This window comes from Bombina bombina, chromosome 1 (assembly GCF_027579735.1).
Source record: "Bombina bombina isolate aBomBom1 chromosome 1, aBomBom1.pri, whole genome shotgun sequence".
NCBI lineage: Eukaryota > Metazoa > Chordata > Amphibia > Anura > Bombinatoridae > Bombina > Bombina bombina.
The window spans coordinates 159,857,339-159,882,077 of NC_069499.1; the positions used below are offsets into that span (position 1 = coordinate 159,857,339).

A 24,739-nucleotide genomic window follows, 5' to 3' on the forward strand; every position below is an offset into this window, starting at 1 on the left:
AAGATAAAATTTGCTGTTTAAACATCATTTAAAGGCATTTATCCCTATAGCGCTTTATAGTCAGATATATATATATGCTCCTATTGCGCTTATAATGGACTAAGATAAAATTTGCCGTTTAAACACTATCTAAAGGCTTTTTCCCTTATAGCTTGTTGTAGCCAGATATATATATATATTCTTTCTCTATACTTGAATTCCAGCTTATTCAGCAGAATTACATCTGCACGTGTACACAACACTTAAATCATAAATCATAAAAGTTTATTCTCTTATCAATTCAATTATATAAGATACTATATTTTTCTCAATCGAATATACAAGCTCATTAAAGGAAGTGTACACCATTGAGTTCTATTAGAGAAATATAATACCCAGAGCAACATCATACGTATGCACATCAATAATTTGATACAGTAACGCAGTTGTTAGAGACAAGAGAATCCACACATATATCAGCCTTTCAGATAAACGTATTTTAGTATCTTAATATCTGAACATTGATACCCCTCTTTCATTTCGTTACTTCACCCTAATACTAAATTAAGGGTACAATTTAACCCCAATTCTCAAGTTCTACGCGAATTTGTGTTTTTAATTGTATGTTATTATTCCTTTTTTTAAGTGTTGAAATAAAAGTTAGGTTTTAATTATAGATACACGCTGCTCCACCCACATTTTCTTCCTTTTCAAGGTTTTCTGATACTTAATGTAGGGGACAGTAAGTGCTAATACATGCAATCTGCTCTTGGAGCCAGAAACTCACATTTCTGACTCCATTTTTTTCTGAATCATTGTAAATCACTCTTAACTCCAAGATGTTTATGGGGAGAGCAGACTCCTCCCGAGTCCATAGCCCCTGCGCCTTTAACGAGTCCCAGACTGCTCCCCAGCCTAGCGTCCGTGGTCACAATCACCCAGGAAGGTCTCCGGAAGCATATGCCCCAAGACAGATGGTCCTGAGAAAGCCACCATGGGAGAGAGTCTCTTGTCAACTGGTCTAGAGCTATCCTCTGAAAAAGATCCTAATGGTCTCTGTTCCATTGTCTGAGCATGCATAATTGCAGGGCTCTCAAATGGAATCGAGCAAAGGGAATGATGTCCATGGATCCATGGAAGCGACCATCAGACCAATTACCTCCATACATAGAGATATATATATATATATATACATAGAGATATATATATATATATATATATATATATATATATATATATATATATATATATATATATATATATATATCTCTATCTATATATATATATATCTATATATATATATATCTATATCTAAAATTTTGGGTTTCTCACTAAAATGAATTACACACAACTGCTGCAGTCATAAGACAAATAGTTGTAAAAGCTTCTCTCGGATCCCCTCTCTTCAGAAATAGCAGATATGCGTGGCTTTGCTATTGTTTTTTGGCAATAAGAAGGGCACTAACTGCAGCTGTGCATAACACTTATGAAATTCCGAGCAGTGAAGGGATTTATCAGCTTGTAAAGTTAATATTTGCTCCAGTGTAGGGATTATCCTCGAACCTGACACCTCTCACCCCCTGAGCCCTCCCTAATCCCTTGAAAACACCTCTTCCCTTCTCCCCCCATTGGTCACCACCATCTTAAGTACTGGCAGACAGTCTGCCAGTATGCAGTTTAGGGCTTTTATTTTATTATTTGTTTTTAAATTTCTGTAGTGTAGATACCTCCTCACCCTCCCACAAAGAGCTCTCTAAATCTCCCCCATCCCACTCATCTCCATATTTGTTACTGGTAGCCAGTCTGTCATTAACCAAGCATTTGTTTTTTTAATTTATTTCATAGTTATAATTTCGTTTTTTCTGTAGCGTAGGGGCTCCCCTAACAATCCCCACCGCCCTCTCCCAGCAATTAATGTAGGGTCCCCCCCTCCAACATATATTGTTCCACAGTGTAGGGCTCCATCCCTCCCTCATGTTTTTGCCGCAGTGTAGGTAACGCCCCTACCCCCTGGGTCGCCCACACGCCTTTCTTCTTTCTCACTGCTCCCACTCAGCACCAATAAATGATCGTTACAGACAGTGTCACTCTCTGTAACGATCCGCCTTCTTATGTTAAGGGACACTGAACCCAAAATGTTTCTTTCGTGTTTCAGATAGAGCATGCAATTTTTTTTTTTTAATTATAATTTTTATTAGGGAAACACAAGTTCAAACAAATAGGTATAAGTACATACAGCATTGGGTTACACAGATGTCTCTCATATTTTGATATTTGTACCATATAACTGCGATCAGCCCAGAGAGTGATACAGTTGCAGTTAAATGATACCAAAAAGAAAACAGTGTGGTAATAACAAATAAAGAGTTCCCAAGTATTTTCTTAACAAAGCCTGTTAAACTTACTAAACAAATACAAGAATTAAATAACTTTTTTTGGCTGTGTGTAAGCTGTACATTTTTAAATAAAAAACAAATCAAATACCCTTTAGAGTCAAAAGAGTGTTTCTAAGTTAGGAAACGATCATTAAATTAACATAATTATACCGATCAAAAAGGTGTCCCTGGGTAGCAAGAAAAGGTGGCTTGATACAATAGAGAGACACTAATCCCTGTCCCTCCTATTTAATGACTCAACCAGGGCCTACCACCCTTTTTCCTTGCTTGTTTAACTAAAATTTAAATATATTGACCAAAGTCTGCCGCCCTATTTAATATTTAACAATTATGGCCTTCCTTATCTGTTTTTATACTTTTAAACCATTTATTCCTGATCCTACCACCTATAGTGATCACTTCTATATCATAGAATCCATTATAGGACATGTGATTTTATTCATTATTTTGATTGACCTCCCCCCCTCCCTGTAGAGGAGAAAAAGAAAAAGAAAAGAGGAAGACAGAAAAAAAAAGAAGAGAAGAGAGGAAAAAGAAAAAAAAAGAAGAGAAGAGAGGAAAAAAAAAAAAAAAAAAAAAAAAAAAATTTTTTTTTTTTTTGAAGCTACCACACCCCCAATAATACTAGTTCGGAATTTCTGAATGGAAAAACAGAATTTATGTTTACCTGATAAATTTCTTTCTCCAACGGTGTGTCCGGTCCACGGCGTCATCCTTACTTGTGGGATATTCTCTTCCCCAACAGGAAATGGCAAAGAGCCCAGCAAAGCTGGTCACATGATCCCTCCTAGGCTCCGCCTACCCCAGTCATTCGACCGACGTTAAGGAGGAATATTTGCATAGGAGAAACCATATGGTACCGTGGTGACTGTAGTTAAAGAAAATAAAATATCAGACCTGATTAAAAAAACCAGGGCGGGCCGTGGACCGGACACACCGTTGGAGAAAGAAATTTATCAGTTAAACATAAATTCTGTTTTCTCCAAAATAGGTGTGTCCGGTCCACGGCGTCATCCTTACTTGTGGGAACCAATACAAGCTTTAGGACACGGATGAAGGGAGGGAGCAAATCAGGTCACCTAAATGGAAGGCACCACGGCTTGCAAAACCTTTCTCCCAAAAATAGCCTCAGAAGAAGCAAAAGTATCAAACTTGTAAAATTTGGTAAAAGTGTGCAGTGAAGACCAAGTCGCTGCCCTACATATCTGATCAACAGAAGCCTCGTTCTTGAAGGCCCATGTGGAAGCCACAGCCCTAGTGGAATGAGCTGTGATTCTTTCGGGAGGCTGCCGTCCGGCAGTCTCGTAAGCCAATCTGATGATGCTTTTAATCCAAAAAGAGAGAGAGGTAGAAGTTGCTTTTTGACCTCTCCTTTTACCTGAATAAACAACAAACAAGGAAGATGTTTGTCTAAAATCCTTTGTAGCATCTAAATAGAATTTTAGAGCGCGAACAACATCCAAATTGTGCAACAAACGTTCCTTCTTTGAAACTGGTTTTGGACACAGAGAAGGTACGATAATCTCCTGGTTAATGTTTTTGTTAGAAACAACTTTTGGAAGAAAACCAGGTTTAGTACGTAAAACCACCTTATCTGCATGGAACACCAGATAAGGAGGAGAACACTGCAGAGCAGATAATTCTGAGACTCTTCTAGCAGAAGAAATCGCAACTAAAAACAAAACTTTCCAAGATAATAACTTAATATCAACGGAATGTAAGGGTTCAAACGGAACCCCCTGAAGAACTGAAAGAACTAAATTGAGACTCCAAGGAGGAGTCAAAGGTTTGTAAACAGGCTTGATTCTAACCAGAGCCTGAACAAAGGCTTGAACATCTGGCACAGCTGCCAGCTTTTTGTGAAGTAATACCGACAAGGCAGAAATCTGTCCCTTCAGGGAACTTGCAGATAATCCTTTTTCCAATCCTTCTTGAAGGAAGGATAGAATCCTAGGAATCTTAACCTTGTCCCAAGGGAATCCTTTAGATTCACACCAACAGATATATTTTTTCCAAATTTTGTGGTAAATCTTTCTAGTCACAGGCTTTCTGGCCTGAACAAGAGTATCGATAACAGAATCTGAGAATCCTCGCTTCGATAAAATCAAGCGTTCAATCTCCAAGCAGTCAGCTGGAGTGAAACCAGATTCGGATGTTCGAACGGACCCTGAACAAGAAGGTCTCGTCTCAAAGGTAGCTTCCAAGGTGGAGCCGATGACATATTCACCAGATCTGCATACCAAGTCCTGCGTGGCCACGCAGGAGCTATCAAGATCACCGACGCCCTCTCCTGCTTGATCCTGGCTATCAGCCTGGGGATGAGAGGAAATGGCGGGAACACATAAGCTAGTTTGAAGGTCCAAGGTGCTACTACTGCATCCACTAGAGCCGCCTTGGGATCCCTGGATCTGGCCCCGTAGCAAGGAACCTTGAAGTTCTGACGAGAGGCCATCAGATCCATGTCTGGAATGCCCCACAGGTGAGTGACTTGGGCAAAGATTTCCGGATGGAGTTCCCACTCCCCCGGATGCAATGTCTGCCGACTCAGAAAATCCGCTTCCCAATTTTCCACTCCTGGGATGTGGATAGCAGACAGGTGGCAGGAGTGAGACTCCGCCCAAAGAATAATTTTGGTTACTTCTTCCATCGCTAGGGAACTCCTTGTTCCCCCCTGATGGTTGATGTACGCAACAGTCGTCATGTTGTCTGATTGAAACCGTATGAACCTGGTCCTCGCAAGCTGGGGCCAGGCCTGGAGAGCATTGAATATCGCTCTCAGTTCCAGAATATTTATCGGTAGAAGAGATTCTTCCCGAGACCAAAGACCCTGAGCTTTCAGGGATCCCCAGACCGCGCCCCAGCCTATCAGACTGGCGTCGGTCGTGACAATGACCCACTCTGGTCTGTGGAACATCATCCCTTGAGACAGATTGTCCAGGGACAGCCACCAACGGAGTGAGTCTCTGGTTCTCTGATTTACTTGTATCTTCGGAGACAAGTCTGTATAGTCCCCATTCCACTGACTGAGCATGCACAGTTGTAATGGTCTTAGATGAATGCGCGCAAAAGGAACTATGTCCATCGCCGCCACCATCAACCCGATCACTTCCATGCACTGAGCTATGGAAGGAAGAGGAACGGAATGAAGTATCCGACAAGAGTCCAGAAGCTTTGTTTTTCTGGCCTCTGTTAGAAAGATCCTCATTTCTAAGGAGTCTATAATTGTTCCCAAGAAGGGAACCCTTGTTGACGGGGATAGAGAACTCTTTTCCACGTTCACTTTCCAGCCGTGAGATCTGAGAAAGGCCAGGACAATGTCCGTGTGAGCCTTTGCTTGAGGAAGGGACGACGCTTGAATCAGAATGTCGTCCAGGTAAGGTACTACTGCAATGCCCCTTGGTCTTAGCACCGCTAGAAGGGACCCTAGTACCTTTGTGAAAATCCTTGGAGCAGTGGCTAATCCGAAAGGAAGCGCCACGAACTGGTAATGTTTGTCCAGGAATGCAAACCTTAGGAACCGATGATGTTCCTTGTGGATAGGAATATGTAGATACGCATCCTTTAAATCCACCGTGGTCATGAATTGACCTTCCTGGATGGAAGGGAGGATAGTTCGAATGGTTTCCATCTTGAACGATGGGACCTTGAGAAATTTGTTTAAGATCTTGAGATCTAGGATTGGTCTGAACGTTCCCTCTTTTTTGGGAACTATGAACAGATTGGAGTAGAACCCCATCCCTTGTTCTCTTAATGGAACAGGATGAATCACTCCCATTTTTAACAGGTCTTCTACACAATGTAAGAACGCCTGTCTTTTTATGTGGTCTGAAGACAACTGCGACCTGTGGAACCTCCCCCTTGGGGGAAGTCCCTTGAATTCCAGAAGATAACCCTGGGAGACTATTTCTAGCGCCCAAGGATCCAGAACATCTCTTGCCCAAGCCTGAGCGAAGAGAGAGAGTCTGCCCCCCACCAGATCCGGTCCCGGATCGGGGGCCAATATTTCATGCTGTCTTGGTAGCAGTGGCAGGTTTTTTGGCCTGCTTTCCCTTGTTCCAGCCTTGCATTGGTCTCCAAGCTGGCTTGGCCTGAGAAGTATTACCCTCTTGCTTAGAGGACGTAGCACCTTGGGCTGGTCCGTTTTTACGAAAGGGACGAAAATTAGGTCTATTTTTTGCCTTGAAGGGCCGATCCTGAGGAAGGGCGTGGCCCTTACCCCCAGTGATATCAGAGATAATCTCCTTCAAGTCAGGACCAAACAACGTTTTCCCCTTGAAAGGAATGTTTAGTAGCTTGTTCTTGGAAGACGCATCAGCCGACCAAGATTTCAACCAAAGCGCTCTGCGCGCCACAATAGCAAACCCAGAGTTCTTAGCCGCTAACTTAGCCAATTGCAAAGAGGCGTCTAGAGTGAAAGAATTAGCCAATTTGAGAGCATTGATTCTGTCCATAATCTCCTCATAAGGAGGAGAGTCACTATCGAGCACCTTAAGCAGTTCATCAAACCAGAAATATGCGGCAGTAGTGACAGGGACAATGCCTGAAATGGGTTGTAGAAGGTAACCCTGCTGAACAAACATCTTTTTAAGCAAACCTTCTAATTTTTTATCCATAGGATCTTTGAAAGCACAACTATCCTCTATGGGAATAGTGGTGCGTTTGTTTAAAGTAGAAACCGCTCCCTCGACCTTGGGGACTGACTGCCATAAGTCCTTTCTGGGGTCGACCATAGGAAACAATTTTTTAAATATGGGGGGAGGGACGAAAGGAATACCGGGCCTTTCCCATTCTTTATTAACAATGTCCGCCACCCGCTTGGGTATAGGAAAAGCTTCTGGGAGCCCCGGCACCTCTAGGAACTTGTCCATTTTACATAGTTTCTCTGGGATGACTAAATTTTCACAATCATCCAGAGTGGATAATACCTCCTTAAGCAAAATGCGGAGATGTTCCAATTTAAATTTAAATGTAATCACATCAGATTCAGCCTGCTGAGAAATGTTCCCTAAATCAGTAATTTCTCCCTCAGACAAAACCTCCCTGGCCCCCTCAGATTGGGTTAGGGGCCCTTCAGAGATATTAATATCAGCGTCGTCATGCTCTTCAGTAACTAAAACAGAGCAGCCACGCTTACGCTGACAAGGGTTCATTTTGGCTAAAATGTTTTTGACAGAATTATCCATTACAGCCGTTAATTGTTGCATAGTAAGGAGTATTGGCGCGCTAGATGTACTAGGGGCCTCCTGAGTGGGCAAGACTCGTGTAGACGAAGGAGGGAATGATGCAGTACCATGCTTACTCCCCTCACTTGAGGAATCATCTTGGGCATCATTGTCATTATCACATAAATCACATTTATTTAAATGAATAGGAATTCTGGCTTCCCCACATTCAGAACACAGTCTATCTGGTAGTTCAGACATGTTAAACAGGCATAAACTTGATCAGAAAGTACAAAAAACGTTTTAAAATAAAACCGTTACTGTCACTTTAAATTTTAAACTGAACACACTTTATTACTGCAATTGCGAAAAAACATGAAGGAATTGTTCAAAATTCACCAAATTTTCACCACAGCGTCTTAAAGCCTTGAAAATATTGCACACCAATTTTGGAAGCTTTAACCCTTAAAATAACGGAACCGGAGCCGTTTTAAGCTTTAAACCCCTTTACAGTCCCTGGTATCTGCTTTGCTGAGACCCAACCAAACCCAAAGGGGAATACGATACCAAATGACGCCTTCAGAAGTCTTTTATAAGTATCAGAGCTCCTCTCACATGCGACTGCATGCCATGCCTCTCAAAAACAAGTGCGCAACACCGGCGCGAAAATGAGACTCTGCCTATGCTTTGGGAAAGCCCCTAAAGAATAAGGTGTCTAAAACAGTGCCTGCCGAAATTATTATATCAAAATACCCAGATAAAATGATTCCTCAAGGCTAAATATGTGTTAATAATCAATCGATTTAGCCCAGAAAAAGTCTACAGTTTAAATAAGCCCTTGTGAAGCCCTTATTTACAATCGTAATAAACATGGCTTACCGGATCCCATAGGGAAAATGACAGCTTCCAGCATTACATCGTCTTGTTAGAATGTGTCATACCTCAAGCAGCAAGGGACTGCAAACTGTTCCCCCAACTGAAGTTAATTGCTCTCAACAGTCCTGTGTGGAACAGCCATGGATTTTAGTTACGGTTGCTAAAATCATTTTCCTCATACAAACAGAATTCTTCATCTCTTTTCTGTTTCTGAGTAAATAGTACGTACCAGCACTATTTGAAAATAACAAACTCTTGATTGAATAATGAAAAACTACAGTTAAACACTAAAAAACTCTAAGCCATCTCCGTGGAGATGTTGCCTGTACAACGGCAAAGAGAATGACTGGGGTAGGCGGAGCCTAGGAGGGATCATGTGACCAGCTTTGCTGGGCTCTTTGCCATTTCCTGTTGGGGAAGAGAATATCCCACAAGTAAGGATGACGCCGTGGACCGGACACACCTATGTTGGAGAAAATCATATGATCTATTTCAGCAACCGAAAAAATCTTAATAAATAAAGACCACTTTATGAAAAATGTTCTTATGTCCTCTTCATCCTTCATATTTGTGTCTATCTGTTCTAATATGCACTGTTTTTTAAGGTAGTCTTTGACCTCTGCAACCGTAGGGATTGCTTTCAATTTCCACTTTTTGAAGATTAGGTATCTGGCTGCAACAACTGTCATATTAATTAACTTATGTTGAGGGTATGGTTTTCCCCTCTCTGCCATTAAAAAAAACAATGTAACTCAGAGATAGATCCAGAGGGAAAATCTTAACAGTATTTTTTAGCCAGTATTCCACTTTTATCCAGAATTGACCTATTCTCGGGCAGCTCCAAATCATATGGACCAGATCGGCCGCCGGTTTTGAACATTTTGGACATTTATTGAAATCTAGGTTCCCGCATCTGAGGCCTTTCTCGGGGGTAAAGTATGTCCTATATAAAAGTTTGACCTGTGATTCCCTCCATGTAGAAGAGAGTGTAGTCTGAGCTATTCTTGTAATGGAGCCCTGAACCAAATGTACATCTATATTATTCTCTGGTATCAGAATATTCCAATCTACCGCAAGTTTCTCCAAATTAAGATTACCTTTGAGAGAGACAAGGAGGTGGTAGCATGGAGATATAGACATCTGTCCATTTTCCACCATAGCTAACCACCCTTCTAGTTCCCCCCAGGACCATGAGCTATTCACCTCCCTCTGTAGCTCCACCACAAAATGTCTGGCTTGCAAATACGCAAAAAACTCTTTGTTTGGAAGATCAAACTCTTGCCTAAGTACTTCATAAGTTTTTACCACATGATTTTCCCTATCCATAAGCTGGATGGCCCTACTCAATCCTACACTATGCCATCTTTGGAATATTGCTGACTCAAGACCCGCCAAGAATTTAGGATTGCCTAAGAAAGGAACAAACTTTGATGTATTACAATTCAGCGCCAATAACTTACTTATTTTCCACCAACTCTGAATAGGATTATAAATTGTCTTGAATGTCTTCAACTCCTGTGGAATTAGGCTAGGTTTGCAATGTATCAATGCTACTGGCAAAAATGGATGACATATACTGTTCTCAACTTCATTATTTGTAACATAATCCTTTGCATAGATCCAATCTGCCACTATGCGTGCAAGATAGACATAATTATACCATCTCACATCTGGTAGTGCAAACCCCCCTTTATTTCGTGGTAAGTGTAATTTGGCAAAGGCAATTCTAGGCTTTTTATTCTGCCATATGAATCTTCTCAAGGCTATATTCATCAACTTAATATCTTTCCCTTTAAGTATTACCGGAACATTTTGCAAAGTATATAGCAGTTTTGGGAGTAAAACCATTTTAAACAGAGCTATTCTGCCTGAGATAGATAGAGGAAGACTTTGCCAGTTTGTTAATGTCTGTTTGATCTCGGATAGTATTGGGGGAATATTTAACTCGTATAAATTCTCTATATTCGATGGTACTAGTATACCCAGATATTTGAATGCATCTGTGACTATCTTGAAAGGTATATTTGATGGTGAATCTATCTTTTTCCTTAACCAGAGAAATTCTGATTTTGAAGTGTTGACTTTGTACCCAGAAAAAGATCCAAATTGTTTGATAATTAGTAATAATTTTGCCAGATTATCTTTGATATTTGATATATACAAGAGAATATCATCCGCATATAATGCGATTTTGAGCTCCTTTTTCTGCAGTCTTATACCTTCCAGCCGATGTCTCACCATAATTGCTAGGGGTTCTATAGCTATGTCAAAGAGTAAGGGAGAGAGAGGACATCCCTGACGTGTTCCCCTCCCCAGAGTGATCTCTGGAGAAAGGATGCCATTCACTGACAGACTCGTGTGAGGTTTATTATACAAATTGCCTATAAATTGACAAAAATTACCCAGAAAACCAAATTTAGAGAGAGTCTCAGTTATATGATCATGATGCACCGAGTCAAATGCCTTTTCCGCATCAATTGATATGACTGCCTGATCAGGGATGTCCTGCCCCTCCCCACTCCCCGCACTCTCCCTTGGTTTAAAATAATCTACGCTCAGCAGAACTTCTCTTATTTTTGCCGATGAATTCCGTTTGTGCAGGAACCCTGCTTGATCCTTGTGTATAATGGTAGGTAAAATAAGTTGTAACCTATTTGCTAAAATAGATGACAAGATCTTGTAGTCTGTATTTAACAGCGCTATAGGTCGGTACGATTCTTTCATTCTAGGATCTTTTCCCTGTTTCAATATTAATATTGTGTTTGATGCTGAGAAAGATGGGGGGATTGGTAGCCCATCTATATATATTGCATTATATAGTCTACAGAGATTGGGAACTATTACAGGTGAGAGAATTTTATAAAATTCACTGGGTAATGAGTCTGGTCCTGGTGCCTTATCTAGTGCTAATTTGGTTATAACTTTCTCTATTTCTGGTTCACTAATAGGAGCATTTAGCATCTCCGTTTCTTCTGATACAAGCGTTGGAACCGTCAGCTGGCTCCAGAATTGAGCAGATTGGATCTTGTCTGATTTTTTTAGGGAGTAGATCTCTTTATAATATATGTTAAGAGAAGGTCTGCTATCTCTTCCGACCTAGTTATTGTTTTCCCTTCCTTTTGTAAAGAGTCAATCGCTACTGAACCCTTTGCCCCTTTTACTAACTTAGCAAGGAGTTTCCCTGACTTGTTTCCAAATCTATAAAATTTGGCTTGGAATTTTAATTCTTTTTGTGTAGCCTGGTGGGTTAAATATGTATCTCTCTCATTTTTGGCGTTTATATATTTTAACCAATTTGCCCTTGTTTTCATTAAGAGATAATGATTATAAGCATTAGTCACTGAACTAATCACTTCCTTCTCTCTGGTTTTGATTTTTTTCTGAATGTTAGCTGTGTATGAAATTATTTCTCCCCTCAGAACCGCTTTTGCGGCCTCCCAAAATACCACGGGGCGATTATAATAGTCAGAGTTATGGTCCGCGTATTCTTCGAATTTCGCATTGAGCCAGTTTTTGAATTTTAAATCTTTTAGTAGATAGGTGGGGAAATAAAACCGAGCCTGTTTAAATTTCCTTTCGGAATCCTGAATCTGAAAAACAATAGGGGCATGATCAGAAAGAGATATAGGTAAGATCTCTGCCTTCACTTTTAGCTTTAAGAGTCTGACATCCACGAGAAATAGGTCAATTCTGGAAAATGATTTGTGGGCCTTCGATAAGCAGGTGAAATCTCTTGTATCCGGATTTTGGAGTCTCCAGATATCTTTTACTGCCAGATTCTGTATTATTTTTTTGATAATCTTAGCTTCCAATTTATCTCTTTTATTTTTTGATTGATTGGGAGTTCGTCTCAACCTGTCTAGCGGATATTGTGGGGCCATATTAAAATCGCCTCCGCAAACCAAAAAGCCTTCCTGAAAGAGCATAATCTTAGTTTGTAACGAGTCCCAGAACCTTGGATCTATAACATTGGGTGCATAAATGTTGCACAGTGTATAAACAGTTTTTGCTACTTTAATTTTCAACAAAATATATCTTCCCTCTAGATCTACCTCAGTACTGAGGATCTCCAACCCATTAGTAATTATCTTTTTCCCCAAAAGTATAGCCACCCCTCTTTTCCTATTTAGACTAGGGCTAGCCAGCACCTCTTTTACCCAGAATTTCTTTAATTTCAACGTTTCCTCCAATTTTAGATGTGTTTCTTGGAGGAATACTATATCAGAATTTATCTTCCTTAATTGGTTTAAAATTGTTTTCCTTTTAATAGGGGATGTGAGACCTCCAATGTTCCATGAAACAAATTTAATACTCTCTATCCTTGACATTCTCTAAAATATGGCAACCCGGAACCAAACACAGAGAGAAAGAAGGAAAAAAAAAAAAAAAAAAAAAAAAAAAAAAAGGAAAGAAAAAAAAGGGGGGAAGGGCGGGGAAGGGGGGGGAGAAGAGGGAAAGAAGAAAAGAGCAGGAGGGGGAGGGACGGGGAAGGGAAAAACCACAGAGGGGAAACTCTTAGGATGTGGTCTAACGCGATGCCGCTACCCCCCATTTAGTTTTATATCAATTTATCACTTACTCAGAGATATTTAATTTAACTAGGAGTTCACTTGCCTCTTTAGCCGTGTCAGCAAAATAAACTTCATCCTTAACCCAGACTTTGAGTTTTGCCGGGAAGACCAAGGTAGCCCTTATACCTAGATTAATAAGTTTGGTACATGTTGGGGATAGCTCCCTTCTTTTGGTTGCTGTCTCTGCAGAAAAGTCTTGGAACAGAAAGATGTTATTATTCCCCAATGTGATTGACTGATTTTTACGGTAATATTGAAAAATGGTAATTTTATCCTGAAAGTTCAGTAGCTTGGCTATTACTGGTCTCGGCCTGCCTTTACCTTTGTTATCCATATCGAATCTCCCTATTCTATGGGCTCTTTCAACTATGATTCTAGGGTATGTATTGGGAATTTTAAGAAGCTGAACTAGTGTTACAGAGATAAAATTATTCAGATCTTCATACTGCTTTTCCTCTGGGACCCCAATAATTCTAAAATTGTTCCGCCTGGAGCGGTTTTCTAAATCCTCCAATTTAAACTGAATTTTTTCAAGTAATACATCATTAGATTTGGATTTTGCACTCTGAGTTACTACATTATCTTCAAGATCTGAAACCCTTTGTTCAAGCTCCTGTATTCTGTTGGCAAATTGTCTGAGCTCCTGTGAAAGCAACATAATGTCTTGCTTGATTTCTAATTTTAAAGTATCAAATTTAGGGGCTAGGGCTTCTGAGATGCTATCTACCAAAGCTAGGGTGTTTACCGCCAAATCCCCTGGCTGCAGAGGATTGTTAGGGGTTAGGTGAATATCGGCAGAAGTATTTATTGTGCTTTTTATTTTCCTGTCCTTGTTTCTGTTCGCCATGATTGGGGAGGGGGTTTTACCGTGAATGTTAATAAATTTATCCATGTGCAGTGAATCAAACTAGTGATTAGGGGGGGAAATTCCCCCAGCTCTACCGTTGTCTTGGTGAAAGAAAAAAAAAAAAAAAAAAAAAAAAAAAAGGGGCAAAAGGAGAGAGAGGGTGAGAGAGAAAGTGAGGGGAGAGTGATTGTGGTAATAATGTGTTATTAGTGAGGCAGTGTCAAGTGAGAGAGAAGCAGAGAAAGAAAAAAACAAAAAAACCCAGTGAGAAAAAAAAAGCTAGAACCGGCTGGAACCAGTTCTGAATTAGTGAATCTAGGTTTAACCCCTTATCTTCCCCTATGGACTCGTATTTAAACTCTTAACAGATAAGACTTTTCTGATGTCCTGCTTTTAATTCACTTATTAGTTTAAAAACCTTTAACCACCGATCCACGTAAGATGCTTCTATAAGTAAAACTCAGTCTTTTCTTGCTACCCAGACGGGGGGCTGCTATCAATCTTTTAAGAAGGCCTCAGGGGAGGGACAGAGCAATAACCAAAACAATTTCAGTAGTCTTAGCGCTTCTCTAAATTGCCACTTTAGAGAAAGGCCTAGAAAATTCTAAGTTTATTCTTTAATCGGTTATTCTAGAAGTCTCATAAAGTTTCCCTTTCACTTATTTTCCTAAGCTGAGGGATCTACTATATAAATAAACTTTTAATTATGCTATTGTTTTTCTTTGATCTGAACACAGAGTATGTCTATCTTAGCAGGGGAGAAGTTTTTGCTTGATCAAGAATTTCTTTTAATCCTCTGAACTTGAGGATATCAATCCGAATATACTAATTTTGTCTAATCCCAGGATGCTCACAAGTATGCAATCAAATAAACTGGACATGAATATCAGTATTGTGCCATATTTTCATAGTTAATACCTTAAACAAAAAACATTTTTAAGGATTTGTATCACCACATTTTCAGGATCAGTAACAATTTTCTTTATAGATCTTTACTTCGCCCTCTACAGATACCTTCTGATACCTGAAAATTTCTTTTTTTCCCTTTCTGATTTGTGCCTGACAGTATATTTAAAGCTAATATGTCTATATAGATATTTTTCAGGGATTCTCTCAGAAAAGTAACAATTTAAGGATATCTGAGATCAAGCAGCTTAGAGATAAATAGAAAGTTTTTCTTATATTGTTTCTACCTTCATTCCTGTTATAGACAGGTTATTATAATGTGTTAGCAGTAGTGTCTGCAATTAACCAGATATGTATACCCTAGATTTTTTTTCTTTCTTTTTCCCCTTTTCTTTATCTCAGAATACCTTCCATTTCATATAACCTTCAAAGGTACAGCTGTTCTTAGAGTAATTTTAGGGTAGCTTATACCTGCTATTAAGATTGCTTTGTCCCTACTCTAACTAATGTGATATATACTATTAGTACACATAGTTGTAAAATGTCAGTATAAACAGTAAACCCTATCTTGCATTTATCTGTCTGAAGCGAACTTCAACTGTTCTAGGGAGATAGGGCTGAGATGGGTTCTTTTATAGTATGTCCAGTAAACTCAGACTCTGTTAATCCCAAGACTAGTGAGGAAAATAAGTATTAGTTATCAGTTTGAAACAGAGATATACTATGTTACAATTAACAAGGCATCTTTCCCTTCTCAAACAGCATGTCGATGCTCTATTACAGTCACTTTTGTTTTGTCCAATATTGCCTTATACTGTTCCTTCTTACCATAAAGTTCTGCAATTAAGAACCCTGAATAGATCTGGTTAGTATACTATTTGCAGTGGTTTCCAATAGACCGTACAGGGGAGAAAAACAAACAGACAGTACTTTACCACCGGCCACTCTGTTTCTTCGTACTCAACCTTTTCTTTGTAGGGAAAGTGCCAAACGCAGCCCCCCACTCATCTTAAAACAGAATTTGCCCGTAGACTCCGGACTCTGAAGCAGTCTCCTCACCTCCTCTCGCGCAGCACCGGTGGGAGAGGAGGAGAGACCAAGCAGAGCTGAAGTCGTCACCGACGGAGAGACCACCGCAGAGTCTCCGATGCAACTGCATCCAGGCCACACCTTGCTCCCGTCGGCTTCCCCCACGCCACAGCAAATGCGCCTCGGCTCCAACCAGTGACGCCACCGGTCTCCAGCGCCGGCTCCAATGTGCGGCTACGGTAAGTTTAGCTGGGTTCGTGCCGTCTCAGTTTTTCTTGCCACTGTGTCCGTTAAAGGTGAGCTCCCTTTCCTCTGTTTTTGCGTCTCAGCAGCCCAGGTAGGGGATCGTTTAGCAGCGTCTCAGGTATGCTTTAACGGCTCATTAAGTAAATGCCGAGATAAACAGTACTTATGTTTTTTACATTTTCCCCCGTAATTATGCTTTTAGGGGTATAGGTGATATAGAGTACTGACTCCCAAGAGAGCCTTTGAGAATAAATATTGCTCCAGCCCACCTCTCACGCAGCACCGGTGGGAGAGGGGGTTCTTGCAACCAGGAAAATGTCCTTTGAATTAAAGGCTTTATTCTGATGTTCTTTGACGACAATATATCCTTTAGTCTGGGCGTTAGGAGTGCAGTGGATTTTTCACTGCCAAGGTTCCGGCAGCGATATAGCAGGCTGTCCAAGTAGCTATCCCAAGTACTTGGGGTTAGGCGCGGGAAAAGCTCCGCCAGAAGCTCAGGGACTGGAGTTCTCTGAGCCAGCACACTCCAGGTGCGCTTAGCTCCTCCTCCGGAAACCAACTCAAGTCAGAGCATGCAATTTTAAGCAACTTTCTAATTTACTTTTATTATTATTATTATTATTATCTTTATTCTCTTGGTATCTTTATTTGAAATGCAAGAATGTAAGTTTAGATGCCGGCCCATTTTTGGTGAACAACCTGGGTTGTCCTTGCTGATTGGTGGATAAATTCATCCACCAATAAAAAAGTGCTGTCCAGAGTCCTTAACCAAGAAAAAAGCTTAGATGCCTTCTTTTTCAAATAAAGATAGCAAGATAATGAAAAAAAATTGATAATAGGAGTAAATTAGAACATTGCTTAAAATTGCATGCTCTATCTGATTCACGAAAGAAAAAATTTGGGTTCAGTGTCCCTTTAAGGGAGCACAAATCAGTGCTCGGTTACCACATGAAAGCCGATACTGTTTTTGCTGTCTAAGCTAAAGGCGGAGACCGCAGCATGCATCAAAATACAGCGTGACGTAGTACCTACGTCCAATTGGTGCAAGAGGTTAAAGCCGAAATTAAACTTTTTATGATTAAGATAGAGCACACACTTTCCAATTCACATCCATTATCTAAAATATCCACTTTCTGGAGGTACCAGCTCCTACTGAGCATGTGCAAGATTCACAGCATATACGTATATGCATTTTGTGATTGGCTGATGGCTGTCACAGGATGCAGTAGGAAGGAAAATAAAATCAACTCATGTGGAATTCAAACGAAGTGCTTTTGCATTTTTTATTTATTATGCATTTATTGAGTATGCGATTCTACTGTGCTTAGTGGTCCTTAAAATGTTGTTATCTCAATAAAATGTAGCGTAAATCACATTATTATTATTATTGTTGTATATAAATCTTAGGTGTTTATTACAGATTTTATAAGTACAAGCAAAGAATTTTATGTAAATTTAAATGTAGATTGAGGACATAAATGAAGAGCAATGGCTTCTGGGATCATGTAAATTAACTTTAAAGTGAAGGTCAATTTTTATGAATTAGTGATTAGTTTAATCCTATTAAAAACAAGGGCACTTTAATTCATCAAAATTGACATTTCACTTCTTTTCTTCAAAAACTTAGCTTTTAATCCTGGCAGCCGCTCCAGCACTTCCTCCGCCCATGGCAAGCCGTCTTCACGGGTCTAAAATGACGAATCCGGCTTCCTCCAATCACAGAGTTGCATCAGGCCAAGATTCCCCCGGGGGGAAGCTGTGATTGGAGGAAGCCAGATTAGTCATTTCTGACGTCTGCAGAGGCTTCCGACGGCCGTGGGAATCGTTGGAGCGGCAGCCAGGATTAAAAGGTAAGTTTTTGAAGAAAAGAAGTGAAATGTCAATTTTGATGAATTAAAGTGCCTTGTTTTTAATAGGATTATTAAAAACCAGGCACTAATTCATCAAAATTGACCATCACTTTAAATACTGGAAAGCTGCTTCACAATGGTGTGCAATTTTTACAATACACTTAAAAGCCTTAAGGGTACCTCAGTTACAGTGAATTGTTAATACTCATAGGACAGAATGCCTCTTAAACTTGGTATATTGCACTAGTGAAACTATATTATAAATTTGATTTTGAACAAAATATCAGCCTATTATTTAGTTTGTATTAATCAATAATAAAATGTACCTGTAAAACTCCTCCCTCTCACGTTCATCCAGCTCTGTGATAATATACGACAATGTTCGCTCTATTCGAGGTATAATCACTACACAGGGGAAACAGGAAAAAGTGTAAATCATTAGTATCAACTTATAAAAACAAATTTGTCTGTATTTAAATTTGTCTGTTCAGTTAGTAAAATCCATTTCTAGGACACCAAAAATGGCACATGAAAAAAATGGATGGATGAAAATTATGAAAAATTCCTTTGCTAGAAAAACTTTTCAACACATATATACATATATATATATATATATATATATATATATATATATATATATATATATATATATATATATATATATATATATATATATATATATATATATATATATATATATATAAATAAAATTAAAAAAAAAATAGTACTGAGCAATTATAAAGATGCACTGCTTTTAGGAAAGCTATTCTAAATCTATAAGCTACGATTACAGCGTAAAGTCGAAACGTGTAAGCGGTCAGTAGCTATGCTGTTCTTGTAAGCCTGTGGTTTTTAATGGATGTACAATAAAGACTGTTTTTAAGGAGGACAGCACAGCTCTTGCTTTTTATTTGGATTCCAAATCGAACGCCTTTTTCTAATTGGTAAAAACACAATTTATGCTTACCTGAAATTATTTTCTTTCCTGGCATGGAGAGTCCACGATTAAATTCATAACTGTTTGGAAATTCAACACCTGGCCACAAGAAGGAGGCAAAGAGACCCCTGCCAAAGCTTAAAGGGACACTAAAATCCATTTTTTCTTTCATGATCCAGATAGAGCATGCAATTTTAAGCAACTTTCTCATTTACTCATATTAACAATTTTTCTTCGTTCTCTTGCCATCTTTATTTGAAAATTATGAATGTAAATCTTAGTAGCCAGCCCATTTTAGGTTCAGCACCATGGATAGCGCTTGCTTATTGGAGGCTGACATTTACCCACCAATAAGCAAGCATAACCCAGGTTCTCAACCAAAAAATGGACTGGCTCCTATGCATCCTGCTTTTTAAATAAAGCTAGCAAGAGAAAGAAGAACATTTGATAATAGGAGTAAATTAGAAAGTTGCTTAAAATTGCATGCACTTAATCATTAAAGAAACAAATTGCATTTAGTGTCCCTTTAAGTATCCCTCCCACTTCCCATACAGCCATTCAGCCGAGAGAATAAGGAAAAAGTAGGAGAAACACTAGGGGTATATAGGTGCCAGAAGGTTAGGCAAAAACTCCGACTTAAAATGCCGGGTCGTGGACTTTCCATGCCAGGAAAGAAAATAATTTATCAGCTAAGCATACATTTTGTTTTCTTTCCAATGGCATGGAGAGTCCACAATTCCATTCATTACTGTTGGGAAACCTATACCAAAGCCAGAAAGGACACAGAATGGACAGGCAGAGAGAACTAAAGGCAGGCGGACCTAATCTGAAGGCACCACCGCTTGAAGTACCTTTCTCCCAAAGGAAGCCTCAGCTGTGGCAAAAACGTCAAACTTGTAACATTTAGAAAAAGTATGCAAAGAGTACCAAGTAGCCGCCTTACGGATATGTTCCAAGGATGCTTCGTTTTTAAAAGCCCAGGAAGAAGAAACAGCACGAGTAGAGTGATTCGTAATCCTCTCAGGAAGTGGCTGACCAGCTTCTTCATAAGCCAAACAAATGATTCTCCTCATCCAAAAGGAAAGAGTAGTTGCAGTGTCTTTTTGACCCTTGCCCCTACTGGTGTACACCACAAACAAGAAATAAGATTGCCTAAGATCCTTGGAAGCCTGGAGATAGAACTTTAAGGCACATACCACATCCAGGTTATGGAGCAGACGTTCCTTCTCAGAAGGAGGACTAGGACAAAAAGGAACTACTATCTCCTAATTGATATTGCGGTCAGAGACCACCTTGGGAAGAAATCCCAATTTTGCCTAATCCGCATGGAAGATAGGGGGATCACACTGTAAGGCAGATAATTCTACGACCAGAAGAAAACACAATTTATGCTTACCTGATAAATGTATTTCTCTTGTGGTGTATCCAGTCCACGGATCATCCATTACTTGTGGGATATTCTCATTCCCAACAGGAAGTTGCAAGAGGACACCCACAGCAGAGCTGTAATATAGCTCCTCCCCTAACTGTCATAGCCAGTCATTCGACCGAAAACAAGCCGAGAAAGGAGGAACCATAGGGTGCAGTGGTTACTGTAGTTTAAATTTAAAAATTACCTGCCTTAAAATGACAGGGCGGGCCGTGGACTGGATACACCACAAGAGAAATAAATTTATCAGGTAAGCATAAATTGTGTTTTCTCTTGTAAGGTGTATCCAGTCCACGGATCATCCATTACTTGTGGGATACCAATACCAAAGCTAAAGTACACGGATGAAGGGAGGGACAAGGCAGGAACTTAAATGGAAGGAACCACTGCCCGTAAAACCTCTCCCCCAAATATAGCCTCCGAAGAAGCAAAAGTATCAAATTTGTAAAATTTTGAAAAAATATGAAGCGAAGACCAAGTCGTCGCCTTGCAAATCTGATCAAAAGAAGCCTCATTTTTAAAGGCCCAAGTGGAAGCCACAGCTCTAGTGGAATGAGCTGTAATCCTTTCAGGAGGTTGCTGTCCAGCAGTCTCATAGGCTAAGCGGATTAAGCTTCTTAGTCAAAAAGAAAAAGAGGTTGCCGAAGCCTTTTGACCTCCTCTCTGTCCAGAGTAGACAACAAACAAAGCAGATGTTTGACGAAAATCTTTAGTAGCTTGTAAGTAAAACTTTAAAGCACGGACCACGTCCAAATTGTGTAACACAAGGATGGAACAACAATCTCTTGATTGATATTCTTGTTAGATACCACCTTAGGTAAGAACCCAGGTTTGGTACGCAGGACTACCTTATCAGTATGAAAAATCAGATAAGGAGAATCACATTGTAAGGCAGATAGCTCAGAGACTCTACGAGCCGAGGAAATAGCTACCAAAAAAGAACTAGAGCTATCTCGCTTACCTCTAAGTTCAGGTAGTCTGGCTAATACCGCTGACAGTGTATTATCCATGACTGCCGCCATGTCTTGTAAAGTAAACGCTATGGGCGCCCTAAATGTACTTGGCGCCATTTGAGCGCGAGTCCCTTAAGCGGGAGTCAAAGGGGCTGACACGTGGGGAAAGTTAGCCGGCATAACTTCCCCCTCGTCAGATTCCTCTGGTGATACATTTTTTAAAGACAGAAAATGATCTTTATTGCATAAAATGAAATCAGTACATTTGGTACACATTCTAAGAGGGGGTTCCACCATGGCTTTTAAACATAATAAACAAGGAGTTTCTTCTATGTCAGACATGTTTATACAGAATAGCAATGAGACTAGCAAGCTTGGAAAACACTTTAAATCAAGTTAACAAGCAAATATAAAAAACGGTACTTTGCCTTTAAGAGAAACAAATTTTGTCAGAATTTGAAAAACAGTGAAAAAATGCAGTAAATCAAACCAAATTTTTACAGTGTGTATAATAGGCTAACAGAGCATTGCACCCACTTGCAAATGGATGATTAACCCCTTAGTTAAAAAAACGGATCAAAAAAACGAAATAGACGTTTTTTTAACAGTCACAACCAACTGCCACAGCAAGCTTTGGCCCTACCTTCCCCAATAAACGACTTTGGAAAGCCTTTGGGCCCTTTAGAGATGTCCTATAGCATTCAGAGGGCCTTTGAGGGAAGCTGGATGTCACAGTTTGTAATTTTAACTGCACCAACTGTAACTTTTATACTACAACAGTGGAAATTGTTTCTAGTCAAAATTTAAGCCAGCCATGTGGAAAAAACTAGGCCCCAATAAAGTTTTATCACCAAAGCATATATAAAAACGATTAAACATGCTAGCAAACATTTTATATTGTAAATATCATAAGGGTATTACCCCTGGGAGTAAGCATGATACCAGTCGTTATTAAATCACTGTATTCAGGCTTAACTTACATTAATCCGGTATCAGCAGCATTTTCTAGTGTTTTCCATCTCTAGAAAAAATTATAACTGCACATACCTGATAGCAGAATAAACTGCACGCCATTCTCTCGCTGAAGTTACCTCATCTGTGTAATCCCCTCAGACATATGTGAGAATAGCAATGGATCTTAGTTACAACCTGCTAAGATCATAGAAACCTCAGGCAGATTCTTCTTCTATTTACTGAGATAAAATAGCACAACTCCGGTACTATTTAAAAATAACAAACTTTTGATTGAAGAAAATAAACTAGCTATATTTAACCACTCTCTCCTACAACGTCCTTGCTTGTTGAGAGTTGCAAGAGAATGACTGCCTATGACAGTTAGGGGAGGAGCTCTATTACAGCTCTGCTGTGGGTGTCCTCCTGCAACTTCCTGTTGGGAATGATAATATCCCACCAGTAATGGATGATCAGTGGACTGGATACACCTTGCAAGAGAAATAGCTAACAAAAAACTTTCCTAGATAGAAGATTAATATCAACAGAATGCATAGGCTCAAACGGACCTTTTTGTAGAACCAGATTAAGTCTCCAAGGAGGAGCAACATATTTAAACACAGGCCTGATTCTGACCAGGGCCATAACAAAAAAGACTGAACATCTGGAAGATTAGCTAACTTCTTGTGTAGCAAAACCGAAAGGGCAGAGATCTGTCCCTTTAAAGAACTAGCTGACAAACCTTTCTCCAAACCCTCTTGGAGAAATAACAGAATTTGAGGCACTCTCACCTTGTGCCAAGAGAAGCCTCGAGACTCGCACCAGGAGAGATAAGTGCGCCAGCCCTTATGATACATTCGACGTTTAACACGCTTACGAGCCTGGATCAGTGGCAATGACCCTATCTGAAAAACCTCTAAGCGTTCAATGTCTGTTCCATCGAAATCTAGATTCTGAGGCCGACTGCATGGAGATTGAAGTAGAAGGTCATTCCTCAGCGGCAACCTCCACGGAGGGGAGGGTGACATCTTCACCAGATCTGCAAACCAAGTCCTGCAAGGCCAAGCTGGAGCAATTGGGATCAACAAGGCCTGCTCCTGTTTGATACTGGCTTTTACCCTGGGTAGTAGGGGGTAAACAGAGGGAACAGACAAATGAGACTGAACTCCCACAGAACCGCTAATGCGTCCACCAGCACTGCCTGAGGGTCCCTTGATCTGCACAGCTGGGTATTGAGGCGAAAAGCCATGAGGTCTATCTCCGGAACACCTCACCTGAGGGTTAACTCTGAGAACACATCCGGATGAAGAGCCCCCTCCCCTGGGTGGAACGTCTGTCTGCTCAGATAGTCTGCTTCCCAGTTGTCTACTCCCGGGATATGAATGGCCGAAATGTGACAATTGTGGGACTCTGCAACTTTGTGATGATCATGATAGAGCCACCAAGAGAGAGATTCTCTTGTGTGGTTGTCTAGGACGATCCGCTGAGATACATCTGAATGATTGGGGTTCCATTGCCTGAGCATACATAGTTGAAGAGGTCTGAGATGGAAGTGAGCAAAAGGAATAATGTCCATGGAGGCTACCATGAGACCAATTACTTCCATGCACTGTGCCACTGAAGGACGTGCAGAGGATTGAAGGGAGAGACAGGCAGAGAGAAGTTTGGATCGTCTTAGATCTTCACGGAAACTGAGTTTATGATAGTCCCCAAAAAACAAACCCTGGTATTGGGATCTAAGGAACTCTCCTCCAAATGTATCTTCCACCCATGACTGTGAAGGGACAACAGAGAGCCTGTGTGAGATCTTGCCAAATGAAAAGATGGATCCTGACCCAAGATAGCATCAGGTACAGAGCCACAGCGATTCCCTGAGACCTGGCTACCGCTAAAAGAGCCCACAGCACCTTCGTAAAGATTCTGGGAGCTGTAGCCAGACCAAAGGGGAGGGCTACAAACTGAAAGTGTTTGTCTAGAAAGACAAACCGCAGAAATTGGAAGTGTTCTCTGTGAATTGGAACATGAAGGTATCTCCCAGGGAAGAGAGATCCCTTACACAACTTAAGAATGCCTCTCTTTTCACCGGGTTTTAAGAGTCTTGTCAGAAGGAATCTGCCTCTTGGAGGGCAAGATTTTAAACCTATCCTGTATCACTGTGAGACAAATGCCCACTGCCCAGGGGTCTGGAACATCACAAATCCAAGCGTTCTGAAAGAAGGATAGCCTGCCCCTTACAAGATCCGATCCCGGATTGGGGGCCGCCCCTTCATGCTAACTTATCAGAGGAGGGCTTTTTTTAACTGCTTATTCTTGTTCCCAGGCTGATTAGGTTTCCAAGAACTCTTGGGTTGATCGGGCCAAGGATTTTCGTCCCTTGAAGTTACGTAAGGAATGAAAATTAATAGGCTGTCGACCCTTTGATCTAGCCTTCTTATCCTAAGGAAGAAAAGGCACCTTTTCCTTCAGTCACCAAGGAGATAATGGAATTAAGACCAGGTCCGAATAAAGACTTCCCAATAAAAGGTAAGGAAAGAAGCCTAGACTTGGAAACCATTTCTGCTGACCAGGACTTTAATCCCTGTGAGACAGAACTGCGAAACCCAAGGA

General features: G+C 40.3%; 1 protein-coding gene across 1 annotated transcript in view; it reads right to left on the reverse strand.

Annotated features, from left to right (window-relative positions):
- Positions 1-24,739, reverse strand: part of ATP6V1D (ATPase H+ transporting V1 subunit D) — a 101,017-nt gene that overhangs the window by 30,395 nt on the left and 45,883 nt on the right. The window contains exon 8 of the mRNA XM_053697685.1: positions 18,189-18,267. Coding sequence (XP_053553660.1) covers positions 18,189-18,267 — 79 coding nt within the window. The remainder of the gene's footprint in view (positions 1-18,188; positions 18,268-24,739) is intronic.